The 18,743-nt window shown below is 55.9% G+C and overlaps 3 protein-coding genes across 3 annotated transcripts; 1 reads left to right on the forward strand and 2 right to left on the reverse strand.

The window, feature by feature from the left end:
* Positions 1 to 613: 613 nt before the first annotated feature.
* TGME49_228730 (hypothetical protein) lies at positions 614 to 7,819 on the reverse strand (the record flags this gene model as incomplete). Its single annotated transcript, XM_018780217.1, has 5 exons — positions 614 to 1,137; positions 1,679 to 1,815; positions 2,394 to 2,547; positions 3,728 to 6,730; positions 7,502 to 7,819. The coding sequence occupies 5 exons, from the start codon at positions 7,817 to 7,819 to the stop codon at positions 997 to 999; spliced, it is 3,753 nt and encodes a 1,250-aa protein (XP_018636108.1). The 3' UTR covers positions 614 to 996.
* Positions 7,820 to 9,169: 1,350 nt separating this feature from the next.
* TGME49_228720 (hypothetical protein) lies at positions 9,170 to 11,515 on the forward strand (the record flags this gene model as incomplete). Its single annotated transcript, XM_002366443.1, has 3 exons — positions 9,170 to 9,484; positions 9,839 to 10,744; positions 11,336 to 11,515. 3 exons carry the CDS (start codon positions 9,170 to 9,172, stop codon positions 11,513 to 11,515), a joined length of 1,401 nt encoding a protein of 466 aa, XP_002366484.1.
* Positions 11,516 to 13,296: 1,781 nt separating this feature from the next.
* Positions 13,297 to 17,169, reverse strand: TGME49_228710 (hypothetical protein; the record flags this gene model as incomplete). The annotated part of the gene is made up of 1 exon (XM_018780216.1): positions 13,297 to 17,169. One exon carries the CDS (start codon positions 17,167 to 17,169, stop codon positions 13,297 to 13,299), a length of 3,873 nt encoding a protein of 1,290 aa, XP_018636109.1.
* Positions 17,170 to 18,743: the final 1,574 nt, after the last annotated feature.

Below are 18,743 nucleotides of genomic sequence, written 5' to 3' on the forward strand. Positions count from 1 at the left end.
TTTTCTTCACACGTCTTTGGTAAGTCGACTGACGTAGACAAATGCGTAAAACCTGAACCGCTGACGCTGTTCCATTGACAGAACCTTTTCACCCCAGTACATTTCATAAGCGATTTTCTGCTTGGCCCCTCGCTCTCAATCGTCTTTCCTTGACAGTCATGCGGCAGTTGCTCGTCTTTGATGAGAAACTGAGGCGCTGTGCTCCGTGGCAAGACTCCGAGAGCCGAGATCTTTGGCGTGCTCCTGCTGCCGGTTTTGACAAATCGGTCGCCACTTGTGTCGATTCTTTCTACCTTGAGACACGAAACGTGAAAGCAACCACGCAGTGAAGTGCTTGTGACCCCTTTAACTTCCCCTCAAAAAAGAACAGAAGAGCGGAGGGCCGCACAGGCTTCTGCGGTTTTGTCTTCCAAGAATGAAAAGCAGAAGGGAAACTGTGCTCTTTCGTGTGTGTCTTTCTTTTTCTCGTGGACGTTTTTAGAGCGTGTTCGCCGTTGCTTTCGCGCCTTCGTATGCCGCACCTGTTTCCTTCTTTCCAAGGCTTTTGCATCCAGAGCTTCTTTTCTTACGCAAAGAATGCATCGTCGGGACGACCACGTCCAGGACACACTGTGGAGCCAAAAGAATCACCCCCCCCAATGCAGCGAAACGAGAACATCCCTGTCGCGTAGATAAAAATATTACCTGTACACAGATGCTGTCTACGAACACACAGAGGCCTGTATCACGGAAACCACATGCCAAACCTGCACGATAAACCGTCAAGACTCGAGCTTGAACTCCCGCAGATTCTATGCGTTCAGTGGAAAAAATGCGGGGAGCCGTTCTTTGACGCGTGATGGGGGAAAACTGCGCATGACTGCCAAAAAAAAATCTCCACACAAACTCTCGTGAGTTTGCAAGTAGACTGGGGCGCATGCAGCTCGGAAGTCAGACCTCGCACAAGGTGAGCATCGATTTATCCCCATGCGAGAACTCCCGCAGCGCTGCCAGCGATCAGCGCCGGAAACGGAAGAGGCGTGAACAAGGAAGCGGCCAGCAACATGGCGGACTCCCCGTCAGAGGAAACAACGCTTGATTCTTTTGAGTCTCACAGTGGAACCAAATGATGCCGAGAAGGATCAGAAACAGGCTGATCTGAAGCAGTGCAGACGGAGCGGACACACAACGAGACATGTCATAAAAAAAGGGGAATCCAATACCCTCGAGGTCTATGCCGTTTCCGTCACTTCTGATTGCAGTAAAATCTGTGTTCACACGTACTATCCCCTCTATACAGTTTAACCGCTACTGCTGGGACTGTAGATCATGTAATTACGGTAGCACTATCAAGCCTCTTCTTCCACAGAGATTCCACGTAAAAAGCAAAACTCGCTCGTATGACTGACATTGAGCCGCTGGCATGCACTCCTCCACAACAAATTTGCCGCAGAAACAGCCGTGGCTCGTTGCATACCAAAACACCCAAGTCCCCCAGAGATCTCCCCATATTTGAATGACAGGTCACGCGCATGCACAACAACGTTAGCCTCTGTAGTTGAATATCCACTTAGAGAAGCTTCCTTGATCCCATCGAGTGCAGGCGTTCTTTCCATGCTTTTGAAACTCACTGCGAGTTACGAAGGCAAACGCACACAACAAAGAAACTCGACAGGCACACCTACGCGCAAGCACTTACAGCCGTTTCACTTGTCACGCGAACGTCCTGAGAATCGAGGAGAGGCCATGAGAACGTCGCGTACAGAATGATCGAGAGCGGCAGAGTTGCTTTCATGCAGACGAAAGTCAACAGCGACGAGGCTGCGCTGACAAAGCCTGTGAACACACAACAGAGAGAGAACCTCGCACCGGTGCTCTCAACCAACTGCCCAGCGCGAAGCAGGCCCAAAAGAAAGAAACGTCTTCCATTCACCTCTGAATGCCACCCGAGTACGGTTTTGACACGCATGACTTCAGGAGAGGGCGAGGCGGAGGAGGCGACAGAGACAGACACAGAGAGAGAGACAGAGAGAGGGAGACGGAAAGAGAAAAAAGTCACCTGAACTACGTTCTGCTAACAAAGCAGACCCTGGCTCCGAGAAACAAAGACAGACGCCACAAGCCCTCTTTCAGGTTCCAAACGAGTGCCACAGCATCGCGAAGCCGACCTCCGTTTATTCTCTACAGTCGAACACCCAGACAGAGACTACCTGTGTGAACTGAACATGCCTCCAGACGTGAGACATAGGCAGGCAGGTTATCTGTCCTTTGCGATTTCTCACACACCCAAGCGCGAGGATGCTGAACATGAATCCAGTGACGAGAGACAAACAAACGCGTTCCTTGTGACTGCTGTACCACGCCCCTGGACTACTCAGTGAGCTAAAGAGACAGAGAGGGAACAGTAAACTCACCAATGAGGGAGACATTGAACAAGATGTTGACTGCCGCATAACCACAGTAAGCCTGTAGGGCAAACCGACAAAGCGGTGGAGGGAGGCCACCGGCGTCGTTGACGAAGCATCGAAATGCACGAGCGAGGTAAGTGGGCAATGTATTGTCGCCAGCCTGAAGAAAGACAGAAAAAAGAGACACGCGTAAGAGGCAAACAAGACAGGCAGGGATAAAGCGAGACGGTTGAAGGGAAAAGGAAAAATCGTACCGTAGAGCAAGAGAACAGCGAAGACCTGGAAAACGCGGACAAAAGACTGCACCGAGAGTCTCACCGACGGAAACAGAAGTCCAAGGAGATACACCAACCTCACAAAACAGGAATCAGGCGACCAAATACGCATGCCACAAGCATATAGATGCATTTACATATATATATATATATACATATGCATAGGGTACGTGAGGAATACTCGGATAATTTAGATCCCCGTCTTCACTGCAGGTTTCATTGGGTTGCTCGTGCGTATCATGTTTGTTGCGTTTAATCGGGATCCACAGTGCCCCCGCCGAGACTAGCTCCCGCCATTTTCGCAGGCGACCTAGTTAACGTTTGAGTAGATGCACATGCAAATACAGAGTAGCCTTTCCTGGGAGGATATGCTACGAGCTGGATGGAAAAGATCTAAGAGCATATCTTGCCGAGCATGCACCAGAACGTGAAATCCCTCTCTCCACAGAGGCCTGTACACGCGCGGGCGTTATCCGCATGCCATTCAGCGTACATTTGAAGAACCACTGGATAACACCAGAGAGTTGTCTGTCCGGAGTAGACGGATCGGCTTCTGGATGGCTCGACATCTGTGTAGTAACTGGATGACAGCTTCTGACGCGAGGTACGGATAATACTCCTCTCTTCCCAGTTCGATTTGCCCACACACATAGAAAACACAGATGTATTTATATATGCATGTACAGCGACGGAAATACCGAGACCTACACTTGAATATATACGCGTCTATATACGTATGCATATGCACGGATGTAAAGAGACACACTGTGATTTACATTTGTGTATCTGTTCGTGTCTACCTGCACAAATATACGTACTCACGGAGAGGGCGATGCCGATATGAAGTACATGCATACGTGTATGGAGACAGCAACAGGTGACAGGTACAGAGAATTGGCTTGTTGAATTGAATGACCAGAGACACCGTCGTGGCTACGAAGCGTCTGGTATTGAGAGATCCATCCTTAGAGCGAGAAGCGAAGTGTGAGTTGCAAAACCAAGGAAGGAACAGCCGGTCGGGGAATTGGCCTCTCAGCTGTTATCTTTCTTCTGCACCGTTCTCACCTGTCCTATGAAGACGCTAAGAGGAAGAGAGAGAAGAATCCAGACGAGTTGGAAAAAGGATCCATGAGCACATATGACAAGGACGTGGAGTTTCTGTTTTCCCGCCACATGCATGTTGCCAACATGATGAGAAAGAACATCCCTTCGGTCTCTCTCTTGTTCTTCCTCGTATCGCAACTCGCTCCGGTTGTCCCCCGGAGAGATCGCTGGCGAGGGTAGTCCTCTTGACGATTTTCTGGGAGAAACGAACTTCTCGTTCTGATTTTCTTCTTTGTCTCTTCGTTGAAATATGCCCCCCTCATCCGAGTCTCGACGCCTGGCCACAGAGTCGCCTCTCCTTTCTCGGTCTTCTCCGTTTCGACGCTTCTCTCCTCCCAGGTCCTCTCCTCGCTGCATGCGTTGTCCGGCACACGCGCGAGGAGCTGCCAACAGAAGGTCCGAAGCTGGGCGAGCACCCAAGTTTCTTGGATAAATCTTCTCCCTCCCACTCTGTCTCTTTTCCTGTTCGTCTCCCCTCCGTCTTTCCACATCGTCTTCTCCCCCTTGTCTTTCTTCATCTGCTTCGCCCATCTGTCTCTCTCCTTGCTCTTCTTGCCGCTTCCGTTGAATGCACATTGAGGCTGAGCGAGCAGTGCTGACGCCTAAGCCGCCAAGACTCGCTTCGCGGCAACGGACTCCAGAGTTGGCTCTGTCTCCACTCCCCGTTTGTCTGTCTCCTTTCTCGTTGCGTCTTCTCTCTGGCGGCGCCCCCACCCTGAGAAACTTCTGCACCGTGGCCAGAATCTCAACTTCTCCCCTTTCTTCCTCTTCTTCCTCTTCTTCGTCTTCGGACGCACCCCCTTCTCCCGAGGAGAAGACGAGCGAGGCGGAGCCCACGGCGCGGCAGCTGCGAAGAACTCCAGACTCGGAGAGGCAGAGAACGCCAGCGGAGTCGCTGTGTTCAGTCTGCATACGCCCCTGCTGCTCTTCGTAGTTGCACAAAAGCTTCTCTTTCAAGGCGAAACTCAGCGCCGTCGGAAAGGTAGAAAACGCCGCCAGCAACATGTACAGCCACACCGCAGGGCTGCTGCCGTCCCCCTCCGACGATTCGTTGTCCTGTCCGTCTTCCTTCCTCCAGTCTCGCTCTCTCGAGGCTCGAGAAGAAAAAACGGAAGCAGTCGCTGGGGGAGACACCGAAGAAGGAGACACAGAAGAAGGAGACACCGAAGAAGGAGACACCGAAGAAGGAGACACCGAAGAAGGAGACACAGAAGAAGGAGACACAGAAGAAGATGGAGGAAACCGAGAAGGAGAAGGTAAAAGAGACAGCGAAGAGGAAGAAGGAGAGAAAGAAGACGATGGAAGAGACAGCGAAGAAGAATGAGAAGGATAAGGAGGAACTGCGGAACTCGTGTATAGTTTCTTCTCTCGAGACGAGAACCGGGTGGCTTCGTGTTTGACATTTCTCGTTGAAGGAGAAACTCGATCTGAGGCGACAGACATGCGAGAACTCGGACCTGTGGTGATTTCTTTCTCGCCACTGCGCCGCGGAGTGCTGTCTTCCCTCCATTCTTCTCTCGCTGTCTCTTCGCGCTCGTGTCTGTCTTCTTCCTTCTCCTGCTTTTCATCTCTTCTTGATGTTTCTCGGACGTTCTTGTCCGCTTCGTGCGTCGCGTCCTCGCCGCCAGTCGAGGAGCGCCTCGCAGCCCCCGGTTGGCGCGCGCGCCCAAGAGAACTCCCTTGGCTGCTACCGACGGTCCCCAGGGATTGAGAGGCAGTGTCCTGCGTCATCGACAACGGAGACGGCGCCGAAGCGGCAATGGAAGGAGCAGAGGAGACAGAGGAGGCGGGAGAAGCAGGCGACAGACAACGTCCGTCGAATGAGTTGTCATTCTCGAAGAAGGGAACGAAGACGGATGGATCGTAAGGGACATTTCTAAAGAGAGAAAACGTCACAAGAGGAGAGCGGAGACAGGAGCGCATCTCGTCGCACAACCTTCCGGACCTTCCTCCCGCTTCCGCTCCCAGAGCAGCTCTCTCCTGCACCCCGCCACCTCCACCCGTTCCCATGCCAATTCCTGGCTCGCTTCTCTCCAACTGTTCTGCAGCTTTTGCCTCGTTGCTCAGCCTCCCGTGAGCTCCTCTGTCCTTCGCGTCGGCGCTCTCTGCACGCGCCTCCTGAGCTCCTGCGTTCTCCAGTGAGTTCCCTCGGCCGTCCGGCTTTCCTCTGTCTCGGCTGGCGCCTCCCTCTCTCGCGGCGCTGGGCTCGAGACCCTGCGAGAGAGTGGACACAACGGAGAGAGTCTCTTCCGGTTCGGAGACAGGCGGCCTCCTTTGCTCTCCACATTCGAAGGCGTGTGGAGACAGGCTGTGGGGCGCGCGCCAGAGCGGCGCGTCTCCGGTGAGAGAGCGCGCGAGTCTCTGGCGGGGGCCGACCAGGGGGCACCAGGCGACGAAGAAGCCCACAGTGACGAGGAGGAGGGCGGCGAGTTGCGAGCACGAGTAGCGCCGCCGCAGCAGCGCGAGGGAACAGAGACAGGAGAAAGGGACAATGGCTTGAGTCGCAAGCGAGAAAAGCGGTCCGGGGACGTACGGCTGAGCAATGAAACCGAGAATGTTGCCGCATGCGTCGCACAAGCCCGTCAACACAAAAAGACGCCACGCGCCGAATGGAGCAGAGACAGGAGAAGCAGGCGAAGGAGGAGAAGAAGGCGAAGGATAAGCAGGAACAGAAGAAGGAGAAGAGACGGGGTGTCGAGGAAGCAGAGGAGACGAGAAGGGAGCAGGCCAGAGAGCGGCGGAGCGCGAAGAAGAGCCGGCAGAAGCCGCAGGGAGACAGCGAGGTGAAGGCACAGAGACAGAACAGTACGGGGGCTCCGAAGACAGAGGCGAAGGCGACAAGGACGCAGAATCCGAGGCCGCAGACGCCGAAGGAGAGAGAGCCGCGGCCGAGCGAGGAAACAGCGAGGGCCAGACAAAGGAAAGGTTTTCGCGGGGGACGACCTTCCACCTGTACCCCAGGACCTGACGGAAAGCCGGGAAAGCGAGAGAACGAAACGCAGAGAAGAGGTGGAGAGCAGGTGCAACAGGACGACGGACAGCACCCCAGTGGTCTGAAGAGGAGGAACTCGAAAGACGTTTCAACCAGACAATGGCCAAGGCAACGAGTGAACGGCGACACAAGGAAGACGAAGGAAAGAGAAACGACAGACGTGAAAAGGAAGACGAGACGTTCTGTGCATAAGTCACAATGTCAACAGGACCCACCGTACACAGGGCCGAGGCGCAGAAATGGGCTTCTCGCCGCGTCGGTGACCCAGACGAAGATTTCTCTCTCCACCGAGTGTTTTGTATATTTCATCACCCGTGCAAACGTAGATGCGTTCTTAGTCTGTAGGAATGCAAATGTATGCCTGTTTCTCGAGACGCGAACAGATGTTTACCCCTCTGCCTTTGTGCTTGAATACATGTAGAGAACACAGACACAGTTCTCTAGGGAGGCAGACTAGCATTTGCATGTTGGTTGGCACGCGCAAATCCGTTTCCATCTGAGTTTCTTCCAGGGCTGTTAACTCGCTGCCTCGTCAGACTCGCGAGGACATGTGGTTGAGTTTCTTTTCTCTCTGCGTCCTGTCGACCTCTGTTCGAAGCTCCATGTCCCCCCCCTGTCAACAGACATGTCCTGGCGCTTCGCCCCGAAAACAGGCGCCCTCCCAAACTCTGTGCCGTCACACAATCGCATCGAGAGAGACGTGAGGCGCGTGAGAGAACGGAGACACCGCGTCCCTCGCTTACCAGAGCGAGAGTATAGACAGTGAAGTAGAGGACGGCATTGCACAGCGAGACAAAGTAGTCGAACTGGCCGAGAGGTTTCGAGCGAATTTTCCCTGCAATTTGATTCAGTGTGCCCAGAGACACCACCGCGGCTGCGCAGGCGATGACTCTCCAGCTGGGCGAAGCGGCGCCCGGAGGCGCATGCGCTGGCGGCGAGAAGGAAGCGTTTTCGCTGCTCTCCGAGCGGCCTGACTCATCGTCTTGGCTCTCTTCGGAAATCCGAGACCCAGCAGGCCGACGGGGCAGGACGCCTGGGGTCTGGTGTGTGCTCCGCGCCATCGCGGACTTTCGGCCTCTACTGCGTTGGAAGTCCTTGGGGGAGGCATTCGACAGTTGTGACGTTGTGTCGGTCACCAGACGCTCTCTTCCTTGCCTCCCCCCTGCTGCAGCAATCGGTTCGGCTCGAGATGTCAAGAGGAACGCAAGCAAACGGCGAAGCTGCCTGGGTGTACCACGCAGCGGTTGAGGGATTCCCAGCAAATGTACGGCGGCGTGAGCTCTTCAAGCGCTGACTGGCGCAACTCGCCGTCGCGTGGACCTTCTCCGCTGGAAACGAAGAAGACGCAGGGAGGGAGGCGCGGCGAGTGGAGATTGCTGCGTCTCGAAGAGCTCACGCCGGCGCGCTCGTCAACTTGCCGCCAGACAGGCGGGAGGGGGGGGAGAGGGCGGGCAGGGAAGACGAGAGAACTTGAGGAGCGAAGGCTAGGCATGAAAAGGCGACGACGCAAGAAAAGGATTTGTCTGTGAATGGTTAGCCTTGAGACAGAGGCTTGAGAGAACTTGCGCCGGGGACTCTGCCGACGAGGAAAGACGACCCAGGAACCAGACTTTCCAGCGCGAGAAGTGACGACGCGTCCCGGAGACAGGCGAGACCGGCTGGAGTGGAAAGCCAAGGATGTCTGGACGCCTTTAGAAAACGCGTTGTCATTTCCAGGTCTGCAGTTCACTTCTCAAGAAGAAAGCGAAGAGAAGGAGAGAAGAAGGCGAGAGAAAGAACGCGTCACGCACGACGAAGCCGCCGCGAGCAACCTCTCCGCAAGGCCGTCCCCGTCTCTAGACAGCTAGGGCCAGAACCAGCGAAAAAAAAAGATGCTTCAACTCTCCACGTTTTCCTCAAGCCGGGGAAGACAGCAGGAAAGGAACTCAAAAGATAGCGCTTTCAGCTAGCTTCGGTTTCTTCCAGTGTGCACAGCATTCAGCTCGAGCTTTTTGCGGGAGAAAAAAGAGCCGCTGTCTCTCAACGTTGACGTCTCTTCGCGCCGAGGATTCTTGCCCCCATTCTTCTCTTCTTTTCGCTTTTCGCTTTTCGCTGTTCGCTTTTTTTTTCTCGTTTCTCCTTTGACTCTCCGTTTTTTCTCTTTTTCGCCCCCACCTTCTTCTCTTGCCCCGCGCGTCCGCGCTCTTCTTCTCGTCTCTCGAGCTTCCGGTTCGGTGCTCCCTTTTCTCCTTTTCACTTGACTCCGGTTTCCGCCTCCGAGGCTTCTCTCGCTTCCTCCACCCGCCCGCGCCTTTCCGAGCTTTTTTCATCCGAATTTCCCCTCGTTCGCTCCCTCTCCTTCCTCACCAGAGGTCTCTCTTTTTCTTGTCCGCCGCTTCTTTTCATGTTGCTCCTTGAAGACTCTCGCAGCCATGGGGAAGAAGAAGGCTAAAACGCTCTCTGCTCCCTTCCATCATTCCTGGCCCGTACCCCCTTCTTCCTCTCCGCCATCTGCCGGCGTTCAATCGAAAAAAATCGGCTCTTCTTCTTCTTCTTCTTCTTCTTCTTCTCCTCCTTCTTCTTCTTCTTCTGTTCAGGAGCAGCTTGCGGCAGCGTATGCGACACGATTATCGAGTTCAGGACTTGCCAGTCTCTCTCATCCGCTGTATGCTTGTCTGTATCGACAAGACGCTGTATCTCGTTCGTCCCCCGCCGCAGATGGAAATTTCCTTCAAGAAATTCTCGAGGTAAAGGCGGAACTCTCTTCTCGGCTCTTCCTCTTCTGCAGTCCACTCAGTGTCGCTTTTCTTCTTCTCGCGCTTACGGTTCGTACCTATGTCCCCGTCTCACGCGGCACTCCGATGGAGCGGCACTGAACAAAGTCTTCTGCTTCTCGAAGGCGTCCCCCAGCTCTCTTTTTTCCCTCCCTTCTCTCCCTTGCTTCTTCCTTTAGTTTCGTTCCTCTCTCGTCTGTCAACATCGTCTCGTGTGTCTCCTGTTTCTCCTTTGTCTCCCTTGTCTGCTTTTCTCTCTCCATTTCTCTTCATTTCCTTTCTTTTCTCCCTTGTCTCCCTTGTCTCCTTTTGGTCGGTGTGATTCAGCTCTGTCCGCTGCAGACGCCAGCGGCGACGCTGGTGGAGAGCAAGTTGTCGAACCGGGCATTGCGCCTGGACTCTTTGCGGCAGAAGAGTTCTGAACAAGCCGTTGGTTCTGCGTCGGAGAGAAGGTCCCGGAAGCGGCGAGAAGGCCTGAAGCTGTCGCGGACACAGGCGAAGCGCCTCGGCCTTTTCGACGTGAGCCAGGAGACAGGCTGGGGCCTCTCCGCCACTGTGCAGAGACAACGCCGAGGGCAAAGGGCGCCTCCAGGCGAGCATTTGCTTGCGTTTATGTCTCAAGGAGACAAGCAGGGCGACCGATCTCTCACAGGAGAGGACAAGGCGCCGAACGCGGACCTTCCGAGGACCGGAGAAAGCCAGCAAACAGAAAACTCAGAACAGAGAGACAAGACGAAGGTTCCCCCGGAGGCGGACGGGCAGATGGAGGACGCAGAATCTCCTTTCGCGTCTGTCACCTCTTCGCGTCTCTCTCCCCGTGCTCTCGCTTCCTCGGCTCCCTCTGCGGAGAGGACCAGTCCTTTCGAGGCTCTCCTCGCTTCTTCTTTCTCTGGACTTCGGTACGAACATTTAGAGGGCTTGCATGCGCTCTGGCTTGAGTACATTTCCGCGGTGTGTGGGGCGAGGGAGGCGTCAGCGCCGCAGGGGGCCGAGGCCGTGCGGCGCGAGAGCCGAGAGGGCGGCGCGAGCTCGAGTTCGTTCTCGTCTGCACTCTCCAAAAAAGGTCGAAAAGAAGAGCGAAAAACGCGAGACGCAGCTTCCTGGCAAAAAGCTTTCGACCGCTGCACTGTCATGAGCAAGGCGGACTTCCACGGAGCCAAAGTGAAGGTCGTTCGATCCAAAACGCCTGCCCTTGTGGGGCGTCAGGGTATCGTCGTCGAAGAGACGCAGCAAGTGAGATGCACTCGTCTAGGTTCACGAAGCTCTTGTTTGCATTCACATGTTTTGCTGGTTGCAGAAAGACGCCTTTTAGAGATTTCTCTGACGTCGCCACTGCAGCGCTGACGGTAGGACGAAGGTCACACGAACCACAGTGCATGCGCAGAGCCCCGGCGGTTCTGAGAGGGCAGCAGACGCAGAAAAAGGAGACACCGGCGGGGGTCTCGCTATGAGAGAAGAGGAGGTGGAGCGAGAGAGGAGAGATCGATTCACTCGTTTCCTGAGTTCTGTGTCTCAATCCTTGGGAGGTTCGGCGAACTGTCGTTTCGCGGGACTCCAGTTGGTAGACTCTCTTCAACGTGTATTCACTCCGTGACAGAGGGAACCTGAGTTTGACTCGAGGAATTCGCGATGTGTGAGACCAGAGACTCGCTCTGCTTCTCGTCTCTCCTCTTTCTCGCGGTTCTGCGTCCTCGCGGTGCTTGTAAGAGGGCAGGGGAGTTCTAGCGCGTACAGGCGCGCCGTCTGCGGGAGCGGAGCTCTCTCTGCTGTCCACTGCAGTCCTGTGCATTCGTTGGCTGCTTGCGGGTCTGTCTTGTGTGTCAGTCGCTGCTGCTGCTGGGAGAGGACCAAGTTCTGAGACGCGTGATGAAAGCGGGCGCCGTTCTGAGCGTGGAAAGTCTTGACGGAAGTACATTTTTCCTGCATGCGCAGCATTTGCAGCACAGCAGCGTCGGCCGCTCGAAGACGAAGCTGAAGCCGAAGCTGTCGCTGGCGCTCGAGTAGAGACTCTCCACTTGCCAGGCTTGGAGACAGCGCGCTGAACGGGAAGCAGCGAAGATGGGCAGAAGACAAGCGTGGAGAGCGGACGAGAGAGAGAGAGAGAAACGCAGAGGAGAAATATGGCGGTCAAGATAGAGGGGAGCCTCCTGCGTGTCTCTTGGCTGGCGTTTTGGGGTGTTTTTGTGCGATCTCAGCCGTTTGCCTTGGGCCTGTTGTACCCGACTGTTCTCTGTTTTTTTTTCGAAGTTCTCAACTGAGTGTCTTTCACATCTGGGAACGGAGCGATGGAATTCCGAGTGATCTTTCGATGGTGCTGCCTTGGACCGCCGCGAAGAACTCTCGTGATCTGTCCTGCCTTCTGAATTTCCCTTCCTGTCATCGTGACGCGCTCTCTTGCGTCTCTCTCTGTTGCGTGGCATTCACGATTCGTTCCCTGCTCTTTTGGCCTCTCCTGTTTGCTCGTCTGACTCGAGGGAGAGAGTCATCTCGCTCTCTTCCTTTTTCGCTTGCTTTCTGTCTTTTCTGTCGCCTTTTCTTTGCTACCTGTTTTTTCGTTCTTCAGTCTTTTCCTCCTATTGCCTCTGATTTTTGGCTCCTCTCCCTCACACACAAAGTACAGAGCTTCCTGCGTGGATCGGAGAGGCGATCCAAGCCTTGTGACGGCCGAGATGCTTCGAGGCTGATGCTGACGTTTTTGACGGAGATCAAACAGCTGTCCCTTTCCAGCTTCCGTAGCCTCGTTTTTATCAGAGTCTACTCATAGACTGCGCGATCGAGAACGTTTCGAAATCTACCTCTACAGCCACACGAAGGCGCATTGATATGCAGCACTCAAAAAAGACATGTTCCCAGATGTAGGTGCAAATGCATCGATATCTACGTCTCTATAGATGCCTGTGTCGATTTGTGTCTTTCTATCTGCATTTCGTTCCATCTCTTCACCCTTCACATCTTCCTTTGACTTCTCTGTTTCTCTCCATCAGCCTTCAGCCGTATTCGATACTTTTTATCGCCCCCTTGTGTAGGCGTTTGTGTTCACCACTATGTCACACTGTATGTGCATGCCATACGCTGCACACTAGGGGAGTCGAGTCGCTGCAAAAGGCCTGAGCTTCTCGCCATTTGTTGCATTAGCAAGTGACGTGGAGTTTATTCCACTTTCGCACTGCTCCTCGTCTTAACCTGCGCCAGATAAAACTTTGCGTCTATCGCGCCCTCCACCAGCCCCCGACCTTCGAAGGGAAACGCCTAGCTAGCCACCTTGAGATTCTGAAGCGGGCAGTGGCTATAGGAAGTGAACTTTGGAAACTAAACCGTAGCGCATGCGGCACCTGCTCGCGAGCCCGCCGACAACCGATCAAAATCGAGATCGGCACACTCTCCCGGAAAGAAGAAGGGAAGAAGGCGTAGAAGCAAGTAAAGAGAACCTTTTCTCTTCAGAAGAAGAGCGAACTACAGCGGAACTCGCCCCTAGGAAAGCGAGACTCGACGCTCAGACATGACCGGGCAGGCGAGGGGGAGCGGGGGGAGGGAGGGGGGCCAAAAAAAGAGAAGAGAGAACGTTTCGGAAGTAAAGGTTACCACTTGCGAGAGCAAAAAGACATTACAATTGGAGATCAGATGATCTCAGCAGACTTTTAAAAACAGCAACGGCTTTGAGATTCAAGGTCCACCGACAATGAAGGCACTCTTCACGTCAGTCGACCCACGGAGACGGGCTGCAGATGCGAGGAACAGAGAGCGAGAAACGCCGGAAAGAGACGGCAGACTTTTCCTCTGGTTTCTCATGTCTCTCGCGCCTCGACCTCTACGAGAATTTGACCTATGAGTCCTCGAAGAAAGCGCCGCGTCGCCGCGTCCGGCGCCTCGACTTCAGTCAAGGTCGCGTTCTGACACAGAACGCGGCTGTTGAGGGAGGGAATCGACAGAACAGGCAGTCTACGTGACTTGTGGGTTTCCCCCGACTCTGCGCCTCGCAGAGACTTCTTGTCCGCATGTGCGCTTGGAACGGACGCCTCGACCACTGTGCTCTCTTGACCCAAACAGGCGAACAAGTTCTCGTCCTCCGGCGGTCGATCATGGAACTGCAACGAAGCGTCGTGAAAGCCTCGATCGTGGAGAATGAGGAGGAGCTGCTCGGGAGGGAAGGTGCCAAAGAAGAGACTCTCCTGCGATGCGTTTGTTGAAGATTTTTCGTACCCAAGATTGTGTCCGTTTCTCGTTGTCTCTCCGCCTCCGCCTTCTCCGGCGTCTGTGGGGTTCCTGTCTCCAGTCGAGGGGGGCAGAATGAGCGTGAGGAGGCCTCGATCTGCTTCGGCGTCTTGTCCACTTCCTCGAAGGAGACTCCCGGGTGGAATCCACCCCACAGAGACGCGCGTTGTCTCGCTTTCCTCTTGCAGGCTGCCTTTGGAGAGTCTTTCCGTTTCCGGCTTCGCGGATCGATTGACCGGTTGTGCGGAATCAAGAGGCGAGGACTCCCTCGAATCTGTAGCCTCCCATGTCGCGTCCTCCTGCCGAGGTTCCTCACGCCCCTCCCGCGCCTGCTGGGGCTCGGAGCCACACACCCACTGCCGATCTCTCTCCACAGGCACTGGGACCAGGAAGCACCTGGGAAAGGCGCCTCCCGACTCGCGCGTCTTGCCCGGAACTGACGGTTTCTCGTCTTCTCGTTTCAGGTCTCTCTGTCTCTTCAGACTCCCGAAGGCTCCGCCTCCTCGCGAGTCTCCACTCTGAGAAGCCTCCGCCTGGGAGTCTCCTTCCGCCCCTTCAGCGTCGAGGAGCAGCAGCGAGAAGGTGCACGCGAGCAGGGCAGCGTCGCGTGGGGAGAAGATGCACTCGACAGGAAGTTCTTGGCTTCTGTTGGCTTCGAAGCTCGCCAAGTGCGTCGGAGCTGAAGCTGAGGAAACAAACGAAGAAGCGGAGAAATGCGAGGACGAAGAAGAGGGCCGGGCAGCTGACGGCAGAGAGGACGGAAGCCCACGCTCGAGTGGCGGCCTGGCGGCCTCGTCTGCGTGAAGGGCAGAGAGGTGAGAGTTGACAGAGGCGAAGACAGGGGCAGGAAGCAGTGCGGCTCGAGGTTGAAAGTGGGCGATCAGCTTGGCAATTTTGATGCCGTCTAGACGGGCATCGAGTGGTAGAGAAGCGACCCGCATGGAGAAGCCGCGAGAAGGCGCAAACGAGGCAGCGCTGCCGTCCTGTCCTTGAGGCGTAGCACTGGGACCCGGAGGAAAACCTGTGGGCGATTTTCGGCGGGACGCACGGGCGTCCGTCGTGGAGTCGAAGCCATGTCTCGTCTGCTCTTTGCTTCCCGAGTCCTCGTCTCGTCTTCTCTCCTCTTCCGCGCAGCTCGCGGCCCCCTGGCTGCTGCGCAAGTGACTCCGGTCGTCCTCCAGAGGCGCGAGGAAGGGCAACAGCAGCAGGTTGAGAGCGTCTGACGCGCGAGAAGAAGAGGAGACCTGCGACGCAGCCGCCGACCCAGAGGTTCGGCTTGGTCGCGGTGCGCCGGACTCGCAGCACAAGGACGCAGAGAAGCGTCGGTCGACCGAGACGAGCAGGTGCGTTTCTTCTTTCTTCCACTTCTGGAGAAGCAGCGGGGCCTCCCCGACGCGGAGCGACGCGTGAGCGAGGAGCAGAATGCTCGGCTCTCTGAGAGGCATCACGTCCAGCAGCTTTTCGCCGACAATCAAGTTCCGCGTTCGACTTCCGACGGCGCTCTCCCGGTGGAAGAGTCTCCCCGAAAGCAGCAGTTCTTCGTCCTCGCAGGCGCTCAAGAAAAACGGCGGCCGTGGACTCTGCATGTCTCGGGTGCGCTCTGCTCGTCGCTCCTCCACCCACTCCGCCGCTTCGACTGCGAACTGAAGAAGCGCGGGCAGTCCTGGACCTACGCAGTACACGGGGACTGCAGGCAGCAGCGCAGGCCGGGTCGCCAGCGCAGAAGGGAGCGAAGAAGCGAGAGACGACGCGGAGGCGACGGTTTCCAGAACTTCCAGGAACGAGAGGCCACAGAGGTCGAGAGGAATGAGGACGTTGCCTCGCCGTTCGTGGACGGTGTCGCTGACGAGTTTCCGGAGGTCGTCAAGCGAGGAGGACAGGGAACGGAGGAGAGGTGGGCATGCGCGAGACAGGCGGCGGCTGGGCTCCTCCAGCTCAGCAGGCGCGCAGGAGAAGAAAACAACAAGGGCAGCGTTGCGCAAGTCCCGCCAGTCTGCCGCGAGAGGATAGCGAGAGGAGAGCGACACAAACGACGGCGAACAGGGGGAGGCACTCGAGGGAGCAGAGGCGTCTGCGTCGACGTTTCTGCCCGAGGAAGAAGAAGACGCAGGAGCGTCGGGAACTGTCTCCTTTGGAGAGACAGTTCCACCTGCACCGCTTCCAGGCGCTTCCTGAAGCTCGAAGGCAGACGGACCCACCACGACGATCTTCTGCTCCGCCGACGTCGCTACGACCCAGTTCGCTCCGCCAAGACAGAATCCGCTGCTCACAGGGTAGACGCAGAGCTTTTGTGCGCTCGCTGCATGCACCAACTGGCGTTCTTGGTTGAACGTGGTTGGCCAGACATGGCGGGAGACACCCCCCAGGAACTGCGAGGCGGTCGCCTCGTGCTTCGACCGCGACGCGGAGAACGCGTCTGACAACGCATCGTTTTCGTCCTCTTCTTCCTCTCTGACTTGCTCGCGACCGCCGTCGTCTTGGAAGAGAGGCTGGAGAGAACTCGAGTTCTCTTCGTCAGCTGCAGCCACCGCCGAGCAGGTAGCTGCATTCAACCGACTGGTCACCCTTCGTTCCGCCTCAGCCTCGCGTCTCTCTCTGGCGCCCGCGGTGTCTCCTCCCCCTGTGTGTTGGCTCTGTCCGCCTTCGCCGCGGCTCCTCTCGCCGTTCCCCTGAGGAGGCAGCAGGAATCCTCCGAGCGGCGACTGAAGGAAGCGCGCGGCGCTCGAGGCGGCGAGAAGCACAGGGGGAGTGACGAGGACTGGAGTTTCGCTCAGATCCAGAAACTCGGCGAGCAGAGGCAAGCCGAGCGCTCCGTGAGGGTGGGTGAGGAGAACCGCATCTAGCCGCACCGGCAGCAGCGCCCTCAGAAAAGGCGAGGAAACCGGACACAACGCAGAGCGCGAAGGATCGACGAGAGACAAAGACGAACGAGACGCGCTTTCTGGAGAAACTTGCTGGACAGGAGGCAGGCACTCGCGAGAAGAACTGCAGGGCGCAGAGGATGCGGAGGAGCAGACAGACGAAAAGACGCACGCAGAAGGCGCGGATCGCGGACAGCGGTTCTCGCAGCTCGCGCCCTGCTGAGGAAAGAACTGGGGAGGCAGAAGCAGAAGCGACTGGAAATCCAAAGGACAGTCCACCAGGATGTTGAAACCACCCACTGAGAGAAGCAACGCTTCCGAGTGCGACGCAAGAGAACAAGAGGGAGAAGAAAAACAAGACGAGGCGGAGGGAGAAGAGGGAGAACGCGAAGAAGGACAAGAAGACGCAGGGTCTCCAGAGAAAGCTTCCGACACAGTGGGCGTAAGATGTGGGCGGAGACAGGGAGAGACGAAATGGACGATGCGAACGGTCGCAGAAGAAGAGCAGAAAGATGACAGCAGCGCGTTTCTTCCTGGTGTTTCCTCGCTCTGCGAAAAACACCGGGCGGCAGACGGCCTTGCCATCGTGAAAAAAGATCAGAGGGAGGATCGCCGTAGAAAGGGAGACGGACGGAGACAAGAACACAAGCGACTCCGAGAGAAAAGGAAAGAACAAGGACGACACAGGCCGCAAAAAGACGGAGGGATTGCTGGAAAAAAAGCCAAGACAACTACGCTTTCTTCGCCTTCGTCGGTGTCTCGGTTTCCTGCTTGCTTGTCCTCTTCTGCCTACTCCTTCGTCACGCGTTCCCTCCCCCCGCCCGCCTACGTCTCCTTTCTCTTCTTCGTCTTTGAACAGGAAGCGACGTAGGTTCTTTGATTCTCTGCTTGTTCTGCTTCTCTCCTCCTTGCCTCCGACCCCCCGTCCGTTTTCTGCCGCCTCCCCTGTCGTCCTTGGACTTATCGCGCTGTTCTCTTCTCCCTCATCGTTCCAGACCGCCTTTGGAAGCGAAGGAGAAAGAGCTTTTGCAGAGCTGGTGTCGGCTTCTAGCGAGGTCTTTCCGAGGTCGAACGGCGACAGGGGCAAGAGGACAGGTGAAAAATCTTAAAACTGAAGGAAAGCGAGGCTCCTTCTGCTTGATTTGAAGACGAGAAACAAGGAAAACGAATCGAACCCGGGAGAGCGGGAGTGACCAGACACTGTGCGGCTGCCACTGCTGCTGTTCACTCTCTCTCTTTTATGAGGAAGAAAGCGAGAAATGCAAGCGCATCTCAACGAAAGTCACTCCAGTTGTTCGTCGCGTTGATAACGATGGCTCTTGTTCTCGGCGTTCGCTGCTGCTCTTCGCTCCAGCAGAGAAAAAAGCAAAGATCTCTCCCCAGACCCAGACTCCAGGAGCCGTCGCCTCTGACAACTGGTGACGACTCACTCACTGAGGAAGAGAGGCCGAGCGACCGCCGAACGAATCGCGTACACAGTGGAGACGCCGAGCAGCGTAGTCGTCAACATGCAACGACACTGCCAGAAAGACACAGAAGTGGAGAGGCAGAGGATTGCGAAGGAAGACAGAAGGGAGCCGTGGTTTATGACTTCTGCGGATGCGCTGTGTCTTCGTTTTTTTCCAGTCGCTTCGCGCCTGCTTCTGACGAAGAGGACGAGGAGCGAAGCACAGGGACGGCAACTGCCGTCCGCTTCTGTCGGCAAGCGGAGGCGCGAAAGGCGAGAGGGTGGAGGGAACGATCAAGCTGAGGGAGACGAAAAGAGGAAGAAAAGAGCTGGGAGAAAGGAAAGGGAAGAAGGAAAAGGAAACTGAGACGAGTGAGGACGCCGGGAAGAGAGCGAAAGAAGAATCGGCGAAGGAGACGGCAGAGGAGGGCGGGAGGAGACGCGAAGGAACGAGAAAAGGAACTGAAACGCAGGACCAAGAGAGAAAAGGAAGAAGGAAGAAGAATCGCCTGTGCTATTTTGTTTTCGTTTGTCTCTCGCGATATCCTGAGGCTGCATGCATCGACTTTTCCCCAATGAAAATCACACGGCGGACTCGCGCTCCGACAGGCGTTGTAGCAGCGGAAGGCCAGGACTGGCGGGAGGACTGGACGCTGGTTTCTCAGATTCGTTTTCGCGACCAGACAAGGTCTGTTCTCTCGACGAGGTGCCA

Source organism: Toxoplasma gondii, chromosome X (genome assembly GCF_000006565.2).
Source record: "Toxoplasma gondii ME49 chromosome X, whole genome shotgun sequence".
Lineage (NCBI taxonomy): Eukaryota > Apicomplexa > Conoidasida > Eucoccidiorida > Sarcocystidae > Toxoplasma > Toxoplasma gondii.